This window comes from Diadema setosum, chromosome 5 (genome assembly GCF_964275005.1).
Source record: "Diadema setosum chromosome 5, eeDiaSeto1, whole genome shotgun sequence".
Taxonomy (NCBI): Eukaryota; Metazoa; Echinodermata; class Echinoidea; order Diadematoida; family Diadematidae; genus Diadema; species Diadema setosum.
Window position 1 is genome coordinate 18,232,451 of NC_092689.1, and position 27,064 is coordinate 18,259,514.

General features: G+C 37.7%; 1 protein-coding gene across 1 annotated transcript in view; it reads right to left on the bottom strand.

Annotated features, from left to right (window-relative positions):
• Positions 1–27,064, bottom strand: part of LOC140229166 (protein O-mannosyl-transferase TMTC2-like) — a 110,039-nt gene that overhangs the window by 24,365 nt on the left and 58,610 nt on the right. The window contains exon 2 of the mRNA XM_072309431.1: positions 14,433–15,075. Coding sequence (XP_072165532.1) covers positions 14,433–15,075 — 643 coding nt within the window. The remainder of the gene's footprint in view (positions 1–14,432; positions 15,076–27,064) is intronic.

A 27,064-nucleotide genomic window follows, 5' to 3' on the forward strand; every position in this document is an offset into this window, starting at 1 on the left:
TTGCTATATTAGATCACGTACGTAGAAGGTGTGTAAAACTTAATCTACAGCAGCATTCAGGAGGATCATGGAATTTTGCCGATATGGCGAAAGTGAGAAGTAGGACTTGGAAGTTAGGACTGGTATTTTATCAGGCGACAGCAAGAACTCACACATGTTACGTACTCCTGTATTCCACAAACAACGTATATCGAGAGCAGTACGGGCACTCCCACAATCTGAATCAACGCATTTTCTGGGAGAACATTATTTTGTTAAGTCGTCATGGGGTGATGATACGTGGTTGGAGAACTTAAGTTTTGTTACTACAATGTAGTAGTAGTTTTCACGTACTAGTTTCAGCAGGGAGAGGGAGGTGAGAGACCACGAGCCGATCGAGGATCGGCCGTTTAGACCTGTACACAGCTGTCTATACCGTGTGTACTAGTACTCCGGCCAGTGACCGACGTACTCTCTACACTTTCCAAAGAGGGATCGGGAGCGCGCGTAAACTACCGGTGCAATCCGATACCGAAAGTCACGTGATGAAAAATCGCGATATTTCTGCAGCTTGGGTTTACACTCGCTAACTTCGCCTCAAACTTCGCGATGTTTCAAAAAATCGCACTCCGGCTGGCGATTTTTCTGGCGATGTTTCGAGGGCGTTTGGGTGTAGTTGCTTAGCAACTTACACCCAAATGTCGCGATTTTTCCAAGCAAGTGTAAATGGGCCTAGAGATGAAAGGATGTTTAGGGCAAAAGCCTGTGATGATTTGTTGCGGTCAACCTTCAAAGTAATTTGAAACCATTAATTGACAAATGGCTGCTCTGACACAATCTGCAACAATTGCAATTCATGGAAAACTGGATGGGCCAGGGATTCTACAGGGCTCTTTCTCAACAAAAGAAATATCAGTACTGATAATGAAACTAATAACAGCAGTTGTTGTGATGAACATAAAACTTGCAAACCATACGCATCCTCTTCTTTGGAGGTCTATGGATCCAAACAATCGTTATTGCTTGAATCGTGGTTAGGAGCATTGAAATGTATTCCATTTGAATGGATGTTAGCACTGGTCTACAAAGCTTCTGAGAACAGGTTCATAAAATGCACTGAATTTCTTGCATGTGATTATTTCCCTCAAAAAGTAAAGTCATAAAAAGTGGTGATCCAAATCAAACAAGATCTTCTAGGCCCATATGTTTCCATATGTTGTGCCTGAATGTCCTGGCATCACGGATCATTCAATCTTTGTAAATGCGACGCGTCACACGTCATAAGCAGCCACAAGTTGGATTCTTCGCATTTTCTGTTAACTATATATTTACTTAGGCCAGTCTCTTTGATAAAACTTTAATTCAATGTATATTCCATTAAAAGACACACTATACAACCACAGATATTTCAAATAAAATGTGGTGAACATGGGAATTTTGTGACCACAAAATACAGAGAAAATTACCATTAGAGTTTGCTCTTGGTTTCCTTTTTGTTCCAACATTGCCTGGCATACGTCACGAGATGGAAAATATCGCGAACATAAACTCCTTAGCAACGGAGTGTTTTGTTGAACCATTACCTATGAAAATTCATAGACTGCATTATGATATATATATGACTTAAGTTGCTAGGGGCGGAGCTGATGAAATTGCTGCATAAAGGCCTTGCTCAAGCTGTGCAGCAAAAATTGACAAACAGAAAAAAGGCTATAAATAATTAGCTATTTCACACTTTTTCTGGAAAATGTTACACCTAGAAACTTGAGCTAGTGGTAGATAAAATCCTATAGTTTCCAATCAGCCAAAAATTAAAAATGTTTATTTTCTATTGGTACCTCAACTAAAATCTGATATTTCTCATATGTGGTGCCAGCCTCTTGTTGCCGCTTTTGACATGACGGGTCTCAAATGTGTCTTATTCATATGTTTTTTTTCAATATTATTATTTATAGATTTGATCCTTTGTGATATGAAGTCTGGTATATTCAGTCATATTGATTCCTTATCAGTCTTCAAACAGACACAGCATGCCAGTGAGAATTGTATGCTTAAATAAATTTTCATCTGGTCCAAATAAATAATACATTCTGTTTTGTCAGTATCCAAATATCACAAGTGGCAGGGAAGCAGTAAATTTTGGGTAAAACCGATACACAGAACTTCATTTCATATCCATAACACAGAATGTCATCCCACTGACAAATAGATATTCAGAAAATATCCCTCAAGACTACAATTATCCCAATCAACTGTCCCTTATCCCTGTCCAAACATAAAGATACACAATTTGTCTGTCTTTGCTGATTTTTTTAAAAGCAAATATGGATACAAAATTCAACTTCTGTTGGGTAGGTCAACATTTTATTGTAAAGTCAGGGCAGTGGCGTACCATGGGTCAAGACATTGGGGGGGGGGGGGGGGGGCACCTTGTGGAAAAGTAATTTTGAGGGTGTGTATACTTGTGCGTGTGTATGTGTGTGTGCATGCTCTGTCAGTCTGCAAACTTAATGGGGACTACAATACATAACGGAATGTGATACATTCCACAGTGCAGTCATTGAGCAACATTGCCACGAATAGGACTCTTCCTTTTACTGTATGTATAGTCAGGGGCGGATCCAGGAATTCTGTAAAGGGGGGCGCAAAGCGAGGGAGCGTAGCGACCGAGCCCGAGCAAGCCGAGTACACTGCGCACATCCTGCTTATATTTGGAATGCCAACCAGGAATCACACTGAATCACAATCTTTTGTCAGCGCCGGGCTTTTTGAACAATGATTATATACTGTAAAACACAATATATTCGTGGCATGGAAATTTCACGAATTGGAGCCGACGGCCTTTTTCACAGCATGAAATTTTCGCGACTTACCACTGGGATCCAATGCATATTGTGTAAGCGAAAACTTTCGCGTGCAGTTTAATTTCACGAATGTTGCCGCTCACGAAATTTGCGAAATTAAAATTCACGCAAACATTCCTCGTTTTACAGTACCTCTTTAATCATATTATGGTTGAAAACAATCTCAGAAAAATATCTAATTTCTTGATCACCCTTTCATGTTGATTTCAAAAGCAGTTTAATAACCCTTGAATTCCCATTTTCGTAAGTTTTTTTTTTTTTTTTTTAAATACCAGAAGATTGGGGGGGGGGGGCACGTGCCCCCATCAGGGGCTATAAATCACAAGGATTTCTGTAGAATCAAAAAGTTTAGTGATCAGCAAAATGAGTACTTAATATTCATCTATATCCTCCTATGAAATCATCATGGGTATTTCCAGTTATTCATTCGGTTTCAAACCTTTAATGTGTTTATCTTACTATTTAAATTTGTATGTACATGTATATAATTACACATCTCTTTATATTTCTTAAAGTGAAACAGAGACACACATAAATTGCAGAAAGATGCAGAGTATGACAGATATTAAAAAGGTTAATCTAAAATTTCAGTCTTTGTAGGCTTGTGATTTTCTAAGCTGGAAAATATTCCTTACAAAACAAATCCAAACTAACAAAGCCAAAAAGAAGCAAACAGCAATACATAAACAGTATCGAAACTAACATACATGCATGCACACACACACACACATGAAAGGCACAAGATGCAATTATCAAAGCTCGCCACATATCTAGCCTTGGATCTTTAGGTCTCTGAATACACATAACCATTATCTCTGGATGAACAACATTTTTTTTTAATGATTCAACTTTTATTACATCTCAATGTTTGCTATTCTTGCTCCTGTATTCTGTACTACACAATCATGATACCTCAATGTTTGTTTGATTTTATCTCTGCTTTTGTGCACCATCAGCCTGTTTATGATCCTGAATGTAGTAAGCCATCTATCATGAGATTTTATCAGAGTTATTTATCTTCATCTAGATTTCTGTATCCTTCTCTTGTCTCATGGTATGGGTCTGAACACAGAGGACTGAATCCATTGCTGGAACTCTTTAACTGTTACAGACGTAATTGGGGATTAAATGTATGCCATTTCTTCTAAGTTCACACCCTGCTTTTGAGAATGTGTCGGCGCCGAAAAATAAATTGTCATCAGGAATACATGCACTGCCACCCACCATACAAAGGGTCATGCCAGCAGTTCTTTCTTTCTGACCTAGAAAATGCCTTTAAAGGCCAACTCCGCCATGACAGGGGCCATCTTGGAAGTTGTTCATGTAATTATTCTTGACCCAGAAATGGGTGAAAAGAGCCATGCAGCCAGAAGCCTTTATTCAGATCAAGATTTGCAGATTGGGATACTCCCGTTCGATTCCCTCTCTCTTTCTTTCAGCTGTCCTTTGAGGGGTGCCATCACAAAGAAGCTAACTGGCGAGCCTCAGGTATTGTGTTGCTGCACGTAGTCACATACTTGGGGGCGCCACATTGCTCCAGCCGCAGAGCTGGCGAGAGAACCCTGAACAAGGGTGGCGATCTGCCGATAATTCTCTGACTTGATGCTGTGGGGTTGACACTGCTGTCGCAAGCAGGCAACATGTAAGGTCGGTATAAAGACAGCAATATATTGACATGAAATGGGGCTCCAATACTTGAATCCCTTTGTTTAAACATGTTTTTCTGAGAGGCAGATCTATGAACAAAAGTGGCTTTAGTAATGATAAGAATCATCCATCAACTTGACATCATCAACAGAAGAACTTGTGTCACATTTTTTTTTTTTGTCAGTTCTGTTGGTACAAACAAAAATCAATACTCCAAATGAATGCAACCATGAGATTATGTCGAATCTTGCAACCACACGAAAAATAATATATTCCTTTCAAACTGATCTCTGTCTGCGGAAACAAAAGATGTTTCCTTGCCAGATGGTGGGCTGCCTCATAAGCAAACCCTTCCTTTGCTGAATATCTGAAATAAACAGACAAACAAAAATGACCTGCAGACAGCAACTGGTCAAGGAATTTGTTCCCATCAACCAAAATTGTGATTTTCTGATAAGAAATTAAACATTGGTTGTTATTTCCCTTTATTCTATGTGAATCGTTTAATAATAATACTTTACAATAATTGTTTTGTGGTAAAGCCTGGGTTCTTATTCCTGTGTAAAAGAGTCACTAACAAAGTTCTTCACTTGTACATAGACACATCACAATTTTTTGAACTTTGAGAGGTTTTACTCCCTTTTTGCCCAGTATGGATACAGGCTTGCAAGAAAGTTTCTTGCATTTTAATTAAAAAAAAAAAAAACTCATGGATTTTTTGAAGTTGAAAGTGCAAAATATCGATATGTAATGTGTGATATTTCTCGCAAGACTTGCGGAAATTTCTATACCTCAAGAAGACTTGGGGTGCCAAGGAGCGCTATACAAACAAAGTACCAAGAGATCCTGAGCCATTGTGGTTTTTGATGGGGTAAAGACTGTGGAGGGAAATCTTGACCAACCAGATGGCATTTTTGCAAGTCTGAATGGTCCTCGTGATAAGTATATGACAAAGCATGATAACCAAAATGGTTTTTATAGACTTTATATTTTACCAACATACTTGGGAACAAGGTGTCACGGGCAATACAATGTGTTCTTTTTTCCCCAACTATGCATTAAATGAGTAATGTGATGTGGTTCTCTAAATTTACCGTACATCAATATCAGTAACTAGAGATGGGAGAAAGTCTCATCCATTACCTAATTTATCACTATCATCAACATTACTTATTGGGTATCATCATATGCTATGATGAAGAAACTATGCATAAAAGCATGCAATGAGAAATTCACAAAACTATAAAACCATTTCTTGTGTGTGCTCAAGATGGCTGCCAGTAAAGAGAAAAAGGGTGTCTTTTGATTTGCTTTGTCATCTAGAGGAGCCATTCCTGCAGATTCCTGGAGGAGGAGCCATTCCTGGAGATTGAGGAGGATTGAACTCTAAGAGCTTCTGTCTCTCATACGCCACAGGCTACAAACAAATTTGTAACAAGTCAGGTGTGGGGAAAAAATCTGTACAACACAAGAAGCCGAAGCACGTTGAAGTTCACCCTAATCACCGGTGGCAGCAAAGGTACGGCTGGGGTGAGGCAGGAGTCGTTGGCCAGGCCCTCCAAACCCTCTCTCTTTCCCCAGTCTCCTATCACCTGGGAGCGTGACCCAGCTTTAACCCTTTGCATGTGGTTGGTCCCTGAAGAGTGGGGTGCCAGGCTGACACAAACACTCCTTGATCTACTACCCGTCGGCAAGATGACAGCTCGACGAATATCGCGAGTCTCTCGACAAGATCCGATGCAGAGCCACTACAGCCAGGCGCTAGGCCCAGTTCTTCAAGTTTTAATGCTACACAATGCAAAGAATGTGTGTATGTATTCACATTCAAGAAATAGTCATGCACAAAATGTGACTTTTAAAAAAAAATGGCCTGAATTCAACCTTTTTTTTCAAAAAAAAAAAAATGGCCTGAACGTGACCTTTTTTTTTATTCAGCAAAAATTATTACTTGTTCTCATGTTGAAAATATCACTTTAAATAATTTCTTTTGGACCCCTTAGAAACACAAGGGCTGTGACTGGCAAGCATTGTCAAATACAATTATCCAGTATCATGTTTCATGCTCCCACAATGTTGCATTTTGAACCAAAATAATAACATAAGATCTTAAGATACATTGTATGATTGTGAAGTAGAAGCAGATCTTTGGACTTAAATTGTTCAACAAGTTTCCTATGACTAAAAATGAGTCTTAATGAATTTTAATACGAAGTATATTGTTTTAATTAAGTGTTTTCAGGTTAAACAAGATGCTTGCGTTTTATTAATGAAGGTCTGTTTTTAATTGCATTAAGTCCTTGGATCACATAAATGTTACCTAACATAGCCAGAATCACAACTTTAGCAGCATCTTTAAAGGGGAATGAGACCCAATTATACATGCGGATGGAGGGAATGCAGCAATATCAATAAAACACATCAGCAAAGTTTAAGAAAAATCAGACATCTGTTGAAAAGTTACAAATTTTTAAAGTTTTGGTGTTCCCCTCACCAGATGAAAAGACAACTACAGTTCTAAATGTCCTGACTGGAAAAGGATATAAAGAAAATATGAAGAGAATTCCACAAAAAGGGACTCCTTTTTCTTCTTAATGAAAAGTATACATTTGCTTGAATTCTTTCTAGCATACATCAAGGGTAATAATAATATCATTCTTCCTGCTTTCTAAAAGAGGTGAGTCAAGTGCTCTAACATAGATGCTAGAAAAGTTCACTGATGTGTTCTTCTAGTATTGCTGCATTTCTTCAAGCCATATATGTATTTGGGTTTCATTCTCCTGTGCCTTGGTGTGCCTTGAGATAAAATTATTCATTTCTCCAGTGAAGATCACAGTATGGTAGTTTATTAAACCTCAAAACTGCCCAGATTCATATCAAAATAAAAGAGTTATCAGGGAAATGCCTGTGTGTATAATCCATCTCAATGGGTATAAGGAATATATCTAAATCAGCCCTTGAAGACGAACTGATTTTTCTATAACATGTATAACATGCATTTCCTATTCACCTAAGCCCCAAAATAATTGGGACTCGTCTTCAACCGGTTACTGTAAAAGTGAAATTTTTCACTGTATTGAAATTTTAGTGCATTTGTGCATCCAGAATAAAAGCACACATATATTTTTGCTTGCTATATGTTCCAGTAGCTCATGTCTTAACTTCATGGAATTAAAACCTGCAAACTCATCTTAAAAATTGCTCACACAAAAATATCCCCTTAATGTAATCCCCGTAATGTTTGCTTGTCATAACACAGAGAGCTATATTTTCAGGGAGCCTTAGGAGGCTGCATGGGCAGCTCTGATTGTCCCTGTTGCACAAAAGTTGAGATCAAATATTAAGTCAGAATACTCAATTCTGATTGGCTGATGCCCAACTTATATTTCATTTTCTGACTTATGTTTGGTTGCATCTTTTTTTATGAAACACAATCAAGAAATCTTAAAATTCATTAATGAAACAAACTGTCAGACTAATTCAAACTAATCACTGCTGAAGGCCCCATAATTTTTTTTTAATGAATTAGACTCACTGACTGAAAATGATTTTTTTCTTTTAGCTGATTCTTTTAAAAATTTGTCTCATATTTTTTTACCATGACAAAGTTACCCTTTGATACACCTCACGTAGCACCTAAACTGCATTTTGCAAAAGAACGATTTTGAGGTCATAAATAGCAACATTTGTATCGGCTTCAAAAATACCACTTAAGTGGGCAATGATCTTGCCAAGCCCACGAAATATCATTAATTTCTGGGTGACATGTATTGAAAAGCTCTTCCATACATTGTATGATGCCAGAGTTTTTCAAACATGCAATTTCTATACAAAAAACTCTGCATTGAATGCAATGGGTTGCATTCGGCTGGGTATTTATACTGGATTACCCAGGTCATGAATGCATCGATTGTGGCAGATTAAAAGGCAGGATCTCGGCACTTCTTGCCGATAGAGACGCTTCTCACCTCAGTGGGATGCCGGCATTGTTCGTGAAAGACATCTATGGCTATAATCGGGTGAAAATGTACGATATGACAAACAACGTTTGTAACCCAGTTCAATTGTCCAACACTGCAGGTTGTGAGTAGTTCCCAGTACACCTAGTTCCTCTAAATAGATATTTCAAGCTGGGAAAAAATTGAAGTTTGTTGCATTATATTTTTCATTCTGCACTGGTAATGAATGCAATTACTTGTTTTGATAATCTGGTTGGCCTCCTTTCTGTAACAAAATATACCATGTACACATCTACCACCTGTGTGGTGCTCTCATCACAGATCTAATGATGGGCACTGATCATGAACAGTAGGCTGACTCTGTGCTTTGGTATGGGATATCATCTGTGCCTTACTCAATGAAGTATTTTATTGTCACATGACAAGGGTGTCCTTATTAGTTCAACACTGATGACATGGCCAAATAACTTCTGACTTTGTTAATTAGCTGATAGGTTCCATTGACTTTGCTGGAACAAAATATAATTACTTACAAAATTACCTGCAGCTCAAATTTGATTGGATGGGATTGGCTCATTAAGAAGGGAAAAAAGGACAGAAAAAAAAAGAAAATGTTTAAGCAATTTGCTGGTTCACAAATTTTGTTCTAATTAATCCATCACAGATAATTTCATAATCTATTCTCACTTACAAGCCTTCTCTTTTAAAATAAAATTGATATTTGTGTATTCAAATGCTATTATAAATATCTAGTAGGGTCCTAAAAGTTTGTTTGTTTGCTTGTTTGTTTGTTTTTGGTGGCAATCACCATTGTAACAAGTTGGAGTCAAAAGAAGCAAGAAAACATTGCAAAATAGATGCCAGGAAAATGTTTTGATCCCTTTTTCCCTGATGCCAAAATAGGGTTAACTTGGCTGAAACCTTGTACTACATCCAGGACCAGTTAGTGGGCTCTGGTTGAACTCCATCCGACTGGGGCATACTCACATCAGCTTTCCTTCCACACATAACACAAATACCCAAATCTTGGCCTATGGAGCTTGGATTACCACATTCTAGCTCCAAGCTCTAATGCAACCACAAGTCACTGACACGTTGTGTGATGTTTGTCACAAGGCGTGACAACAAGCTATCAAAATGTGAACCCTCGATCAATCATTACCTGCAGGTTTTAACCAAATAGAGGAAAAAATATGAGATGATTCTTTAGCTACCATCCTCTCAAGTATCACTTCAAAATGCAATACCCAGCATACTTTTTCAGGGGTATTCTTTTTGAAGGAGAATTTAAAGCCAAGGAAGGAGGAAAAATGGTTTTGAATGAAAGCAGAAAAAAGAGTTGCAGCTTAGTAAAAAAAAGATAATCAGATTTAGACATGCAATAAGATTGCTGTGATTATGCTAAAAACAGCTTTTCTAAATGACTGCGATAATCATAAGATTTTTGATCCAGTATCCAGTGTATATCTAGTGGATGTGACACCTGTCTAGCATCAGGTGGGTGTTGGTTTGAGTCAAATCCCAGTATGTATGCCATTGATTTCTATCATGGCTGCTTGAATACCAAAATAATAATCAGTCAGTGTTCATCTATGTCAGTGAAGGGCAATTTTGTCAATCAGTTGCAGTAAAAAAATAACTGACTCAGGAATCATTAATTTGAAGATTAAAAAAAACCCTACTTTCTTTAAATACACAAGTTCCCCTGTATTCTGTCAATACAGACTTGATACTATTAAAAAGTATCCATTCAGAATATCTTTATTTGAAGACAGTATTTTCTTTTTAGCCTATATTTAAAGGCTCAAACCTGTTTAATGATAGCATGCTCATTCATTCAAATGAATTAGACCTATACTTGTTTATCGTAAACAGATGAGTTAAAAAGAAAGTAGGTTGGTTATCATCATAGCCCATTAACCCTTTGTGTGCTCTGAGTGCTGCTTGGGCTAAGAAAACCCATAGTATTGTCAGAGATTCCAATTTTCTCAGTAGGCTGTGAGGGAGTAACTGTAAGAGTGTGAAACGACTAAGGAAGGGGGTGCAGGAGGAGGTGTCCCCTCCCATAGTAGCGATCTATTTTACTTGTGCAATTTTGTAATTTGTAATTGTGCAATTTGGTGCATATACCTATAACGTGATTTTACTTGCATAATTATCATTCTCATCTGTTTGTGATAAGAAAGACAGTTTTCAAATAATTAATTTTAAGCATTTTCCCCAAAATTTTCTTCAAGGGTGAATGATTCTTGGTTTGTAGAATGTATAACTGACATGGCTTTAGTAGATGACACAAGTTTAACAGACCAAAGGATTATCTATTTAGAATAGTAAATAGCTGTAATTTGTAAGAAACAGCCATGGAAGCATCCTCTAGACAACATCCTGGGAGGCGTGAGAAAATGAACGCTGTGCGGGTGAGCATGAGTTGGGTTGCTGGGGCGTAAGATTTTGTAGGTCTGCATTAATTGTTCACAATAAGACAGCGCAGCGCAAAATTTTATAGATATTGCTTTCAGATATAATGCTTCAGTGAGAAGAAAATACAGCAGAATATTTCAAAGTGTAAGCTGAATAAAAGGGAACTGACAAGAGTGTGAGTACATCACGAGGTGTTTTGGAAGTGCAATATTACGCTTTTGCCCCACTCTGCTTTGCTGTGAAAAGGCAAAGTGAAATGACAAGTCACATGGGCACTAACTTCGGGCAGTGACTTCACTTTTTGAGCCTGAAAAGTGTGCATTTGCATGAAAAATGAAAGGTGCATAACCACTGAAAGCAATTTAATTTGGTTAATATCTAATATCACTTTTTGAGTGGTCAGCAATGGATACCAGTTTATTTGAGAATGCTGTCACATACAGATTAAGTGTTTGTCCTTCAAAAACAAAATCCACCCCAAAAATAAATAAACTCTAAGAGAAAAAGAGAAAAAATCCGTACAGAACATTCCAAAAATGACAAAATTCCAATACGAAATAAGAAAGAAATTATATTTTGAAATTTTGCATTTCTGCAGAAAACATTTCTCGACCAGTCTTCATAAATATTCAGATGAGCAAGTTGATGATGTCATGCCCTCACAGTTTTTCATGTGTGTTATATATTGAGTTCAGATAAATTGTTATTTCTAGCTTATACAGGTACAAGCATATTTGCATAACAAAATAAGTCAGAGATAACATTTGTTCTTGACTTTGACTTTGACTTGCAAAACTTTATTTTTTTAATGTAAATCAAACATTCTATTGATTTGTCACTGACATTTGTTAGGGGTAATACTATCTTCCCCTGCTTTCTGAAGGTGTTACAAGTCGAGTGCCCTTTCATTATGCCAGAAAATGATAATGAGAAGAACTGTCTTTATATTTCCTTTATATTATTCCACTATATCCACTGACATCACAAACTGTTATAGCCTTCTTATTCAGTGATGATGGCATCTAACCAGATCTTTGAAATTCTTGATTTTGGAATGGAACGTCTGAATTTATTCAAACATTACTGAAGGGTTCTATCAGTACTTCTGCGTTCACTCAATGTACAGATGGTATATTTGGGGTAAATTCCCCTGAAGCATAGATGCAGTCCCTCATCTCACAGCTAATTGCACGAGCATCTTCCGCTCCGACCAAAATGCGACAATCAATGTTCAGTCTGAAGCAAAGCAAAATGGAGCTAAGTGTTGTGAAAGCGAAGTGAAGTGCTCTCAAGAATATGTTTAATTCAGCTTTCTTGATGTGAACGGGGCATGACCACGATAATGAAGGGATGACATGGGAGGATGAACTTGAGATGTTAGCTGCGGTGAAAAATATATTAACCCATTGAGGATGGGCTGATTTTGTTACAATACACATTTCCATAGACACTTGCCAGAGTATACTAGGGACTCGTCCTCAACGGGTTAAAGTTTCTGGAAAAAGGGCCTACTGCGTATGCCCTGTTTTTTTGTTTACTGTTCCAAGCATGTTATTTGGTTTGCATTCCGTGTAGTGGCAATGGTGCAGATACAGCACAGCACAGAACTTGTAGCACACCTGTATGTTACAACCGTTAACACTTTTATTTATCACCCACTAGATTGAAAGCAGATCTGGAAGTCACGTGCATAATATTGCAATTTATCTGCTGTGTGCATTCTCATTACATAACATCTTGTGAAGAGTCATGCAAAGTTACAATGATAACACTCTGACCTGTGATCTTTCTTTATCTGAAGTTTCATGTAGATTTTTGTACAGTTGCTAGGCAACTTTCACAGTAACTTTGTGATATATTTCTAACTTGTCAATATTTCTAACATCATGAAATTTCTAACATCATGAAATTTCTATCCCAGTGAGAATGGCTCTAACATACCCTCAGAGTCATGAGAATTTGCGGATTTTCAAAGCAGCTGCTGCACATTCAGTATATTTAAATACTAAGCATTTATGACACAGACTGTGCCATTGGCAATGAATTCAAAATCATGTTCACTGATGAGAAAGCATCTAAATATAATGTGGTGAATTCTGACAATTAGGTTTCCGGGGAAAAAAAAAATCATCATAATTAGCATTCTGACAGTTTGTATGTTTGTAATTGGCTCCAGTCACTGTTTAACCCGTTGAGGACGGGTTAAACAGTGACCCGAGTATACTCAGGCAGGTGTCTATGGGAAATGCGCATTGTAGCAACATCAGTCCGTCCTCAACGGGTTATTAGATGTATGCATATGGCACGATCATGACGAGCTGTGTGTGAAGTGAAAAGTAACAAAATATTTGTGTGATGAGTGAGTGTGTGTGAGAGTCATGTGTTTGTGTCCAGAAAACTTGTTACATTTCTACAAAGCAACCCAAATATGTGACATCACACACTAATAAGAGTAGAATAATGGTCACTGACAGTACGAAAATTGTATGTGCTGAATTCAAAGTTGACAGACTGTTTAAATAAAATCATTCTAATCTTTATTTGTCTGACAGAACCCCCCTTTTATTGTACTATATTGATCAATGCACAAATATTAGCCACAGCTACTATAAAGGTGTCATTGACAATGGAATACATCAGTGATCATCACATTCACGTTTAAGCTTGTGAGCTCATGCTAAAAGTCTAAATGTTACTAACTTTAGAAAAGTCTCTGTAAAACTGAGAAAAAAAGACAGTCCCTTGTGACTGACATGCAAGACTGTGACCTCAAAGTCATCTCTCCCTCAGGGTTATTCAACTCATATCTCCTGCCCTTGGGGAAAAAACAGCAAGTGGAGATGAACTGTTTGTTAGTGTCTGATGCAAACAGGCATTGTACCGGTAAGTCGTTACAGGTTGAAGGCTTAGTCTTGCTTTCAGACCATCTTTTGTTTCGCTCTGCACAAATCACATCAATGCTCCATCACAATTACATTGCCTCTCTGTTGGGCAAATCATTCCAACCCTACGTGACTATCAAACATAGATAGTGAACTTTGCCTCGAACGGATGGTTTTTGTCATTTGTGTGCAAAGTCTGCTAATTTGAATGATCATAATTCTTTCATTGAGACTAGGTGGCTGGTCATCATGCCAAAATAGATCATGAGGATGTTGGTATCAGTTTAGATAGAAATATGGTGATAAATTGTCTGAATGTTCTGCCTTTGGATTAGACAAATATTGTGTTTTCTGGGATAAAGTGAGGGCTGAGAAGAAAGAGATAAACAACTCGATTCAAGCAAACACCTCAACAGAAAAATCAGCTTTCGTCATTCTGGATCTAGACATGATGGACCTGGTAACAGTATTCCTGCACCTCAAACGTCTTCAGAATCGTCAAGCATCAGTTTTGAAGTCAGCCGTGTTGTACTCATGAAAGGAAGTTTGATTCTTTTAATCAGTCAAGAGACAAAATTTACAGTAGTAATGATGATCATATTCATTTGAAAAAAAAAAAATGAAGTTTTTGTCAAGTCTGTAGCTCCATACAATAAGTGATCACTGTAACAAAGCCAACTCACCTTGTAAAAAATCTTTGGCAAGTCCTGGATGCGTATTTGGTGAACAACAAAGATCTCATAGGCCACATTTATTGCGATTACAGTGATGCCTTGTTCTTTTGTGAACGTTGCGCAAAATGTAAAGATGGCACTCAAAATCCAGAATCTATAGCATCTTTGGATGGCAGTTACATTGTTTTTTTCTGGGCATGGTGGCGGAGATGACAAATTTTGCGCAGTTTCTGGGTTTTCTGAGTTTGTCTGACGATTTAAAGAGCTCATGTAGCAGATAAACGACAGGAGCATGAAAACACAGGCGGTCACGTCGGCTCGGCCGACGACTCCGGCCACCGCCTCTGTATGGATGGGATGCGTAGCAAACAACAGGCCCGAAAATATGACTGCATGATTATTTTTCAGGAATTTCCTAGCGACGCTCACAAACAGGCCAGTCGCCAGGACGTGTAGCAAGACGTTGACAAGGTGGTAGCCGAACGGGTCCAGCTCCCCCACGGCATAGTTGAGACGAAAGGAGAGCACACATAGAGGGCGGTATGACTTGTGCGAGCCGCTGTGCCTGATGGGGGTGCCCCAGAAGTCGTTGGTCAGGAGCTGACTCAGGGGCGTGTCTGGCCTCAGATCCTGGTTCTTGATTATTGCACGTCTGCAGGAAATTGCGAAGTTGGGAAAATAAGATATGAGAAAATTTATTTAAATTTAAATTAAAATTTACTTTTTAGAATTTCTCAAAGAAAAATGCATGACATGTGACAAAATAAAATGATACATCATGTCAGCTTGAATGAATAATAAAATACTATCAACATAGAATATGGCGGTTGATGTATCAAAATTAGGAAATTAAAAAAAAATGCTAGAGAAATATTATCAAACTTACTCAATCACAAGTTTGTTGAGCACATTCTATGTGTCATGAAATGAATGCTTGTGTAGTTGCTTCAATCATGTGTCAGAAGATACAGTACATTTTGCCTTGTGCAAGTTTCGTACCCTCTGTAGACAAGTTTGGTAAAGAATCTGAATTTGAAGTTTTTAGCGACTTCCTTGCCTTGGCACCAATAATTCAAAAGACTGCATAGAAGGAAAAGCTGATATCACTCTGAATATTCTCTTGTTTTCCACCAAAAAAAAAATATCAAAGGACAAAACAAAATAAAATCATCAAAGAATAGAGACATTGAAGACAGAATTCCACATTTTGCTAGAGCAGCACCAATTGCTTAAAAATTACTGGCATATTTATTATCAAACTAAGCACATATTCATAAGTAAACTACACATGTTCAAAGAACACCTGTTAGATTTTGTAATGCTAGCTTCAAGGTTGCATAATTGGCTACTTTCAATCTTTGAATACAACAACAATCAGTACAATTCATTTGGATGAAAAATGTTACAAAAACTGAAAGTAAACCTTTAGGTTTATTTTTTTTTTTAATAACTGTTAGACTATTATCAAGTTGTATCAAATGTCTCCCTCTCTCTCTTTCTCTCTGTCTCTCTCTCTCTCATTTCTCCACCAAGAAACTAAACATTTTGAAAGTATCACAACTATATATCTGAAAAATGGATGCAGTGAAAAAAAAATGTGATTATTCAGAAAAAATGATAATATGGCAAATCTTAACAGAATGATAAGCAATATGAAATACATTACTCCCATTAATAAAGATTCAAAAGATGGTCTTAGTGAGAACCTTCATTATGTGCCACATACGATCTCATGCTGAAATTCTCACTGTCAGTATTGTAGCATGGGGCTATGATTCCAGTTTCATTTCCGCTTCAAGTTTCAGTAAGCTGTTGCTCAGAGTACATTGATACGAATCAAAACAACTTTGCCTATGAGGCATTTTTTTTGTTGTTTCATGTCTTCCAGATGTCAAATGTACACATCACGTGTACACCAACCTGGATGCACATATGACCCTTCCACAGCTGGCAAAAAGTCAACATTTTTTAATAGAAACAAAATTCTTTGATCCTGGTCTATGATGCACAGCTCAGAGTGAGCTGGAGGATGTGTCAACACATGATAAAACTACGCTGTCAGCTGCAGGAGTTGCTTGATTCAACACCCTGCTAAACCTATCGGACACGCCCAGACACACCCAGAGAACATCCCTCCCTCCCTTCAGCATGAGACCTGCCATGATCATTCAAACTCACATTCCTTCCATGGTAAAATTTCCCTATGTTGCTCTATCAGGGATGATGCTGGGGATCTTTGAGTGCTAGATTTTTTTCATCCGAACTGAAAACACATTTGATGTGTAATATTGTGCTTAAATATGTGGCAAAAGTTACCTGTTCTCAGCTGTAAATATCCATAGATTTTTACCAAGGAAGATGTGGTTGAGCATACTATCGACATAAACTTTGTGACATAAATGAATGGACAATCAGGCCCCTGAATAGACTTTGGTCTTTTGCAACACATGAGTTCTTCTCTTTTATTTGTTTGTAGTCAATGCAGACTCTTTTGATTTTCATTCATTCATTCAATTTTTCTCCTGTTTAAAAGCTTATTCAGTTAAATAGCTGTTTTTCAAAGGGGCTGTGATACAGTGTACATTATTCAAACAATGAAAATGATTCTTTTTTTTTATGATACAGTATTTGACTAACTATTTTTTTTCTTCTTTTTATCATCATTATTACTATAATGACTGCACAACGGCTCCTACTAACACAATTCTAACGATACTATCATCATTATTACTATCATTAGTAGTAGTACTACTTTTGTTATCATAATCATGGTATGTGACTTGTCATCCAACATATTAGAGTTGCAATTCAAATGCTAGCCATGAAACATTTGACATAAAATCAATCACATCCCTTGCTTAAATTCTGCCCAGAAAGAGAGTATTTCCATGTCGAGACAGAAACTAAAGAAGGGAGAGGAGGGGGGAAAAGACCAGGTTACGAACAAGATGTGTCAAGCAGACAGCTAAGTGGGAGAGAAAGAGAGCGTTATCTAAGGTTTCGACTTTCAATTTAGCGTAGAACACAAACAAATAAACATTGAAGACGCTGAAGAGGTCGACTCAACGTGGAGCTATGCCAATTATACCAAATCACTCAGTCAAACCATCATGTTACCCCTCACTTTCACTGATTCCACTGCGGGGACAATGGAAAAGCTAACAAAACTAAACAAGTACCCCCGCATACGTGCGCTACGTGTTGGGTAAATGCTGAAAGTGGGGTCAGAAAATTCAGGGGGCCTGAATGTTCGGCCAACACGGAGCATGTTCTGATTACATTTTGACTGAATCTGCTCTCTCATCTGGCTACTCTCTGTCCGACAGGTGTGTTGAGAAACAGTAGAACTCAGATGAATCACAGTCTGTGATCTTTAAGACTCCTTTCCGTAGCTTTTTTTACCAATCCTCGCTGGGAGCAAAAGCTCTGTTCTGTGTCTGCATTTTGTAATATCCCACGGGACACCAGCTAGTGAATATCTTGCGGCAAATACTAGGCAGAGATCATTGTTATGAAATTTAAAATAGAAGATTTACTGATTCTGATATTTTTTTTCTTCCAATTAATGCACAGATTCATAGTGAGTGTCTCAAGCTGTGACTGTCACGTGCATGTATTATCTGGTGTGTCATCATTTTGGAAGTGAACTTGCGTCTGGGGGAAAGAGACAAGCAACGGAGGACCCGAGAGGCAAGCCAGGTTCAAGGATGCAATATTGGTATCTTATTTTCGGCTATGTGAGGCTGGTATTCATTACAGACAGACCTACGTGCAGAGAAACAAGCACGGTTCAGAGAAAGACAGGGATACACAGACAGGTGACTGTTGCTTGATAGATTGATAGCAACTTACAGAAAGAGAGAGAGAGAGAGGGGAGAGATATATGTGCATATATATATATATATATATATACATATATATATATATATAGATATATATGACATCATATATGATATCATATACATGTGTATAGAAATAGAGAGAGAAGGAGAGAGAGAGAGAGATGGGGGGAGGAGGGAGAGAGAAAGTGAGGGGGAGGGGTAGAATGGCTTGAAGAGGAAGTCAGACCATGAAAGGATAGAAGAAAGCACCTCGAAAAATTAGATTTATTGTAGTATTCAGAATGGGAATATCAGGGATGCAAATATCGTCGAGTGATGGATGCCTTCATGTTATCACTTGGGTATCAAGTCGACCCGTCCCCAAAGACAGCAGAATAACGCCCTTCATGTGGTTGGACTTGTGAGTTACGTCCACTTGGCGCGAACATGGACTTACACTGGTAGGCCCATGGTGCAAAGACACTTTCACATTTTTTTTTCTTTGTAGGTAGATCTTTACACAGCAGGTGTATAACCCAGAACACAGAAGTAGCAGTTGATTTTGTGGTACTGAATCTTACAGCGCCAACAATAAGTATTCAGTAGGTTCTACACAATCTGGTGACTATCCTACGAGAGCTGAAAACACAAAGTTTAATGATACACAATGACAATTCATCTCTGCAATCACTTCTATGTAAAATGAGACCAAATAGTGTTGAACAGCAAAATCCACAACTTTGTTTACACGCAGGAAGTGTCATGAGTCCCTTTAAGACCATATCAAAGGGTTCCCTCCTGGTGTATTTTTCCACCTTTTGTGTGTCTCATCTCAAATTTTGCCAACACCTTTTCACATCCGCGCCTGGAAATCACAAAAGCGTGAGCGGACAGTTCCTTTCAAGCCTGATAGCTTGAGAATAAAGTCGGTCAGGCGTGCAGCGCGGCACCAAAAGAAATCGCAGATTTACACCAAAGCGAGTCTTTAGCAGCACAGCCAGGGCACAAAAGATCTGACCGCAGGCCGCAGCAAGAGACGAATTGCCAGACCATTGGCAGAAGGGGCTGGGTCTGCACCTCAGTACACGTCTTGGACCACAATACCACAATTTATTGAGAAGCCTTGCAAATTCTCAAGCTCTTGATACATCAGCAGCAAAGACTAGAGGAGAATGTAAACCCCAACGACAACAAAAACCGAAGACTTCCTGGGAGCAGACCTCATGACATTTTAATATCCACTTTTGAGGCTTGCCCAGTATCTGATGAAGACATCCCCTCTCTGAGATGCTAATTTTGCTCCTCTATATACCCTCTCTCAGACTAGAATTACCAGGAGAGAATACTGATTAGCTCAGCTGGCAGGGTGCTCCTCCTGTCTGTCCATCACAAAGCTTTTTTTTTCTTCTTTCTCTCTTTTTTTCCCCTGTTTCTCTGAATCATAATGTTCTTTGCAATGGCTAGCCTGTCATCCTGGCTACATTCAACCCATCTTCTCTTAAACAGCCATCATTTCTATGCAGTTGTCAACACACTGGAACCTTTTTCTATCACAGTTTATATGGAGGTCTACATAAAATAATGTATGTGCTGTGAAAATATCAAATTGATTTCTGTCGGCTAAAGTGACCTCAAAACCTGTGCGGGTTTGGTGGAAGGAGAGTTTGCCCTATAAGTTATAATCAAAGCAAAGTTAGTTTGACTGCACACAGTGAGATAAATGATATAAAACACCAAAGACATTAACACCAAATGTGAGGAAAGATAGTCATGAATTTTTAATTGCTACACAGATTCAGGGGAAAAAAAGACTTTCTGAACAACAACAAAAAAGTGAGCTAGCTTGCTTTGACATCCAATAGGGCGTTACATTCCATAAATTGTAAACAAGCTTTCGTACAATTCATATGGTCTTGCTGAATTTTTACTGATCCAAATAAAAGTTATTACTCTACTGCTTTCATCAATAACAATTTTCCCTAGGGAAATTATTCCCCTGTAAAGTTGAGGGGGTGGTAGGAATTGACATATCACAGCGGAAAAGTTTCTTCCAAGACATCATCGCTGAATGTGACACAGAGGAGGGGAGAAAAATAGCCCTTAGCGTGATTTAGGTGCTCTATTCATCAGCAGGGGAGAACCTTTCCACTGACCAATACAAGTTGCGAGGTAATCACGCTGTTTGACTTACTCGATGCACATTTATGGTTTCTGATCCCAGGTTTAAGATGATTTAAGATGATTCCCCCACTTTCCTCAGACAATGATGCTGTCATTGCACATTAGCTGTATACGAAGGACAGTCACCACATGGATGTTCACATAGGAGAGGACCACATCAAATGACCTCAGTGCATCCTAACCACAACGGGAATTTCTCAATGAGTGTTAACGCCTCCTTAAATGGTTGTATTCAGATTTGGTTAATTGAAATGAAAAATCCAACAAGAAAGTGACATATCTAGAAAACATCTACTGAACCCTGCTAGATGGGTATTGCAGAATTAGTGACACTTGGAGGAACTAATTTAGTCGAGCAAACACCATGTTTGCATTCAATGTTTTGAGGATTCACACTCGGGACTGATCAAGGAAAAAAACAGCAATGATAAATCAAACTGTTAGAATATCAATAGACGGCATGAGAGGGACTACATAATGAACAAGCAAGTGATTGACTCATAGGAAATAGTGGATATAAATAAAAAGTTTGATTAATCAACTGATAGAATCAAATATGAAGGGAAATTAGTGCATAATTCTTCCTGGTTTTTAGTGATCCTGATTAAATGCTATGTATTAGATGAACAGGGAAAACAAATCATCCTCAATTTTCTTTATTTCTTGGATTTCTGACAGAAATCACATATTCGAGAGGCATGCTAATTTTTCTATGGAAATATACAGTGCTCTGACATTTTGTTATATCTTTACAATCACTGATATGCAACAATGATTCATGACATTACTTTGTGGAGAAGCAACTTTATCAGTGAGTACTACAAATAATCTCAAGTTTATCTCACAAGAAAACCCTTGTAAAGCATTTTTGTCTTGATAATCATAACAAATTCAGAGTTACGAAACTAATTCTTTATATATGTTAAGTTTGCAAAAATTACGGAGTTATGAAACCATAAGTTTTTTTATTTGTTGAGTTTGCAAAAAAAAAATTGAAGTTACGAAACAAGCAAATTTGGGGGTCGTACAGGAGATAGTGCTACGATTTATGCAGCGTTTTCAATGGCCACGGATGACGGTAATTTACGATCGGCCGCATCTCTCCTCCAAACAAGCAAAAGGAAAAGAATAGAATCCTGAAAGAAGAGAATCATAGTGTGACTTTTATGGTCACCCGAGATGAAGTGCAGAGTGAGACCGATCTAAACTGTTGTGGCGCTGGGAAGGGAAAATCCTGATAAAAAACTCAAACAAATGTCATCCTGATTTACGTCCTCTTGGTACCATCTGTTATTTCGTTTACCCACGACTGTACTTGATAATGGGCCTATGAAGAATGTGTGGAACCGGCTGGAAATATGTCAATTGCTCTGAAGCATGTATGTGCTAGAATGACATCTCTTGTAAAAACTACATCTGACAGGTAATGTTTTCGTAACTCGCATAAGTCATTCACATGTATTCACTGTGAGTGCTTTGTGGAAGGAGGTTTGAACTTAAGTCACCATGGTTACATAGAAATAAAACTGAATACAGGAGATGTAAATGTTAAGGTGATTTTATAATAATGGATGGAGCGAGTGACCCACCTATAAAAAAAGGTGGTCCACATCAAATAAAACCTTGAAAGTGAAGTTTCTTTGATGAAGATAAATCTAAAATATCTTTCAGTAATGCACAAACTATTCAAATATATTGACTAGAGGTATGGTTACACAGCAATGCTTTCATGTGCTGAATTTCACTCTTATATATGTGCAGGTCTTTTTTTTTTCTTGAATATTTTTCTTTCTTGATATGCAGCTGTATATACATTGACGGTTGTGTCTCGATAATGTTGAAATTCATTGTTTAATGAATCAGTTATAACTATCAAATGTGAGAGCACATTGTTTTGGAGTGACATGGCAAGAATAATGACCTCACTCCTTGCATTTTTCATATAGTCTAACTCCTCTGATTTGGCACACCCTCTTTCCTTCAGGAAAGAGCAGTTTACTAGCAGGTTTGTTCTCTATAATGGTACCCTTTTGTAAGCTTTTGAATAATATTTATATTCATCAACTTTCGTCAGAGAAGCATGCTTCCAAAACTGCAGCTGTGATATATGCACCCCATCACAGTTACACTAAAAACAAAAGCAACATGAATGTAATGACATAAAATTAAACACAAACACTGAACTAGGGCTTTCTATAGTTCAGTAGGTAGAGCACCGGGCTAGCATCCGTAGGTCTCGGGTTCGAATCCTGATGGAATCCCATTTTCTTTGCTCATTTTTCCACTAATAAATTATATTCATTTCTGGTCAGTTTTCTTCTGTTTACATTTGTAACATAAAATTAAGGCATTTTAACTGAACAATATCAGTGTCCAATTGGTAAGTATTACTGCTGATGTTGTCAAAGACCTGTGATTTCTACCATTTATACTCATACCTCTTTGGGAAATATTTATCAAATTTCTTGTCGAATTTTTACAAACACATTTAGTCATTGTCCAGTCAACATTGAAAATCAAATTGAATGGAATTTTTCTTTTAGATAGTGAATTTGAACATGCCATATCATATGTAAGGTCACTTTTAGCCCAAGGACTGTCTTCTTTCCAAGATTTCCAACAACGATGTCTCAATGAGGCCTTTATGATGTCAGTCAGTTTTTGACGGACTAACTTTGAAGCATCATTTCAGGATACTGCATATTGAGGTGATGATTCCACTCTCATCTCATACCTGATCTCACACAAGGGATGGGGTGGGGGGGGGGGATGAATCGACCACCTTTCGGATGTTGAATCTTGTCCCCAAAGGACAGAAGAATATATCAGTGTGAACGGAGAAAGGACGGCACCAATTACTGAACTCTGAACCAACTTGACATTCCCTAGCGTGCCATTCACGTTCATCACACAACAGACACGAGGAACAGTGGTTGGTTGGGTACATCCCTGGGAAGATGAGAGATAAGGAGGGGGGTTAGGGAGGGGCAGGGGGAAGGGGAGGAGCTGGGAGAGAGACAAGAACTTGGGGGTTACCCTGAGACAAGGACAGATGCCTGCCTACGTGCATGATGACACTGTGTTGTGCTGCGTTTCGAAATAAATCACATTCGAATCGCTCTTGAGGAAGCTTCATTCAACCATGACCATTCACTGTCTGACTGACTGACTCCATCACAGATATCAGTGAAGAAACATGTCAGAGAAAAAAAAAAGGTAAGAGGAAGAAGAATGACAACATTGACAAATGGCTCTATAACACTCATGGTTCCATGTAGGCTAGCGTAGCCTCCTTCCCTTTCTTGTCAGACAAAAGTTCACCATGTTATGAAAATCTCCCCCTTGAACACAAACAATTGCCACACAGATTGAAAAGATCCACATGAAAAGTTGAAAGCTGGCATCATGTCTGGAAATGACATATTGTCTTGTATTTCTCTGTTTTTTTCTTGTTATGTATGTTTTTATTTAATTGCTTTGCTTTGCTACTCTCACAATGAACATTGTTTGCCACTGATGCATATACTATTTCAAGTGTAGAAGTAAAATTCATGGCCATTTCATTCTTATCCTATCTGAAAATGTCATATCTTATATCAAATCTCTCTCATCATATGTTTGTAAAGTCTCTGTTGTGGACTTCCATGTTCCTTCATGCACATGAATTATGTCAAGGATTCCACAACATGTGTATGTAAGTCACATTATGAGGAGATAAGAGCAATTTGACATATTTGCTTAGTCAAATTTCAATCACATTGTCGGTAAACATAAATAATAAACTCAGGACAAGATTGTGACATAGTAATACTTTACCACTTGCCACACTGGCACAAAAATAATGTCATACATGATTTGGACAAGATGAAATTAATCTATGTAAAACTGTACTGATGAAGTGCTTTATTTGTAAGTAATTCATCTATTGCCATTCATTTTCTTTAATGCTAGAATCAATGTGAGACTGTAAGAAAAATGAAAGCTGAAATATCTGAGATAAAAGCAGAACTATTCATAAATAGTGAGAAGTAATGTTCAAAGAAGGGCTCGACAGTAGCGGTGACCCGCTGGTTCAGGGCCACTAAGAATTGGTGTCGGGCCATCAAATTTTCAGAGAGATTTTCTTTTGGTAGCCCAATTGATCAGCTCGACTTCAAAACAAAATTTATATTTCCCTTTATTTTAGGCCACTACATTTCTTTTTTGGGCGACCAAAATCTAAAATACAAAGACTTTAGTGGCCCCCTAGTTGGGTCACCAGAGCAAAATCAGAGAAATTAGTGTTGAGCCCTGCATAAAGTAATACCATACTATTATAATGTGCATAGAACTTCTGGCCTCTGTAAAAACAGAACTGTGAAAATTGTCACAACTAAATATGTGAAATAAATGCTCAAAAACCTATAAAGTTATTATCACCTTTTGCAAGAGCAGCCTGATCACACTCCAAGACAACAACAACAACAACAACAACAACAACAACAACAACAACAACAACAACAACAACAACAACAACAACAACAACAACAACAACAACAACAACAACAACAACAACAACAACAACAACAACAACAACAACAACAACAACAACAACAACAACAACAACAACAACAACAACAATGAAATATATGATAGCCTAACACAGCAGGGCCTGGATTTAAGACTAGAACTACTGAGAGTCGAATTCAATATCTTCTATGAAAAAAACAAAGACAAAAGAATCCGTGTATTATTCATCACACTGATGTAAAATATTTCAATCAGACTAGAAAAAAAAAGAAAAACTGAAATATGGCTAGTGTAGAATGATTTAATACTTTTACTTTTTGCTGAGGGTTCCAAACAACACATGTATCATATCAAAAAACAAAGTCCAGTACAGAAAGTTAAAAAATGATAGTTATGATCATGTCCTTGAATCGTACACCCCCTGAATATAAGGTAATACATCCAGTATCACATCCACACATCGTAAAAAACCCTGCATCAGGAAGGGCCCATTGGGGAATTATGGGTGTAATTGAACAGTTCCCTGAGACATTTATTACATTTCTCTCTACCCCTTTGGGAGATATAATGGCAAATAGTGTAGGCTCTTCACTTCTTTAAAGAAAATATAACAGGAATATATATCCCATAATGAATACAACATGTCCCTTTTTAAAAAAATTTGTCAGTCAAGATCAAGCGCTCTCCAGCACCGTCCTGAAGACTTGCATGGGAGAGTTCCTTCGGCCATGACTTTGAGTCCACATCCCCCAGGGATCATCCTGGAATGTTTTAACTTTCTTTTGAGGCAGAGTTCCCCTCCAGTACCCAAGGGACGTTAGCCATGAGGCCCATGATAAAAGACAACGTGGCGAATTTAACACAGAGCATTCACGAAAAATCATGTAGTTCATTGTTTCTGACCTTCAATACGCTGATCAAATTTGTCAGTGATTCCCTTCCATCATGTTATCAATCAAGTCAGTTCCCAATCACTTAAGTTCATAAATTTATTCACTCTAGATTCAATCTTAAGGTTCTATGCAAACTTTTTTGCTTACGCATTGATTAAATTTTGCCAATTTTGTAAGTAAAAAAAGAAAAGTAAAAGCAGCTAAACTATTTCACATCTAATAAGAAGTACATGAACACGCTAAAATGCATTTTCCTGGTTCTATGCAAACATTTTTTTTGTTACACGCTGATGAAATTTTGCCAATTTTGTAAGTAAAAAAAAAGTAAAAGCAGCAAAACTATTTCACATCTAATCAGAAGTACATGAGCACACTAAAATGCATTTTTTTTGGCTCCCATTTTTTCAATGTAGTCCAAACCAGAAAACAAACTCTGACATAAACTCTATCACTTAATAGAATTTTTTTTCTCAATGTCTAAACATTTTGACTTGTGGCTTGATTTTAAACATCACCAATAAATTCTTTACTACAAGCACCATCATGGGTGCATGTGATTGGAAAAAAGAAAATGTTGGCCTGATGATGAGAAGTAGAAATCCATCCCAACATCACGTAGACACGTCTTCATTTCTCTAGAGACACGTGTTTGCGTTTTCCCCTTGCGGGCATAAAATGCAAATTATGGTTGAGTGGTGGCAGGATCAAGCCATTTTAGTCATGACAGTATGCTTGGGGGGAAATAAAAAATTTTGAAGAAAAATGTTACTGAAGCGGTTGGATATGTTATCTGTGGATGTTTCCCAAATTGTGGCCTGCCTCTTTTACAAAAATCACACTTACTGTTGACAAAAAAGAGACACATAATTGCTACATAATTTCAGCTGTTTCTCTATACACGTAAAAATCTCTCTGACTGAACTACAAACAACATATTTTCATTGCAAATCTCTATGGTAAAAAAAAAAACAGTCAAGGTTACCCCAAAAAGGAATCAAAATTCATAAATGTAAAGTTGGGCATTCTTTCAAATTGTTATATTGGATGGTAAATTGTTCTGTGGTGACATACTTAAATGTAAATCATACAATCATGACTGTTCAAATCTCCTTTCATCTTTCAAAGTCAATTTCATAATCAACCCTAAGTGATTACTAGGGAAGTACTTGCCTTTCTGGACTTGCTGAGCAAACATTCTCCCAGATGATTCTCCAAGAAACTATTACATTTACTCAAT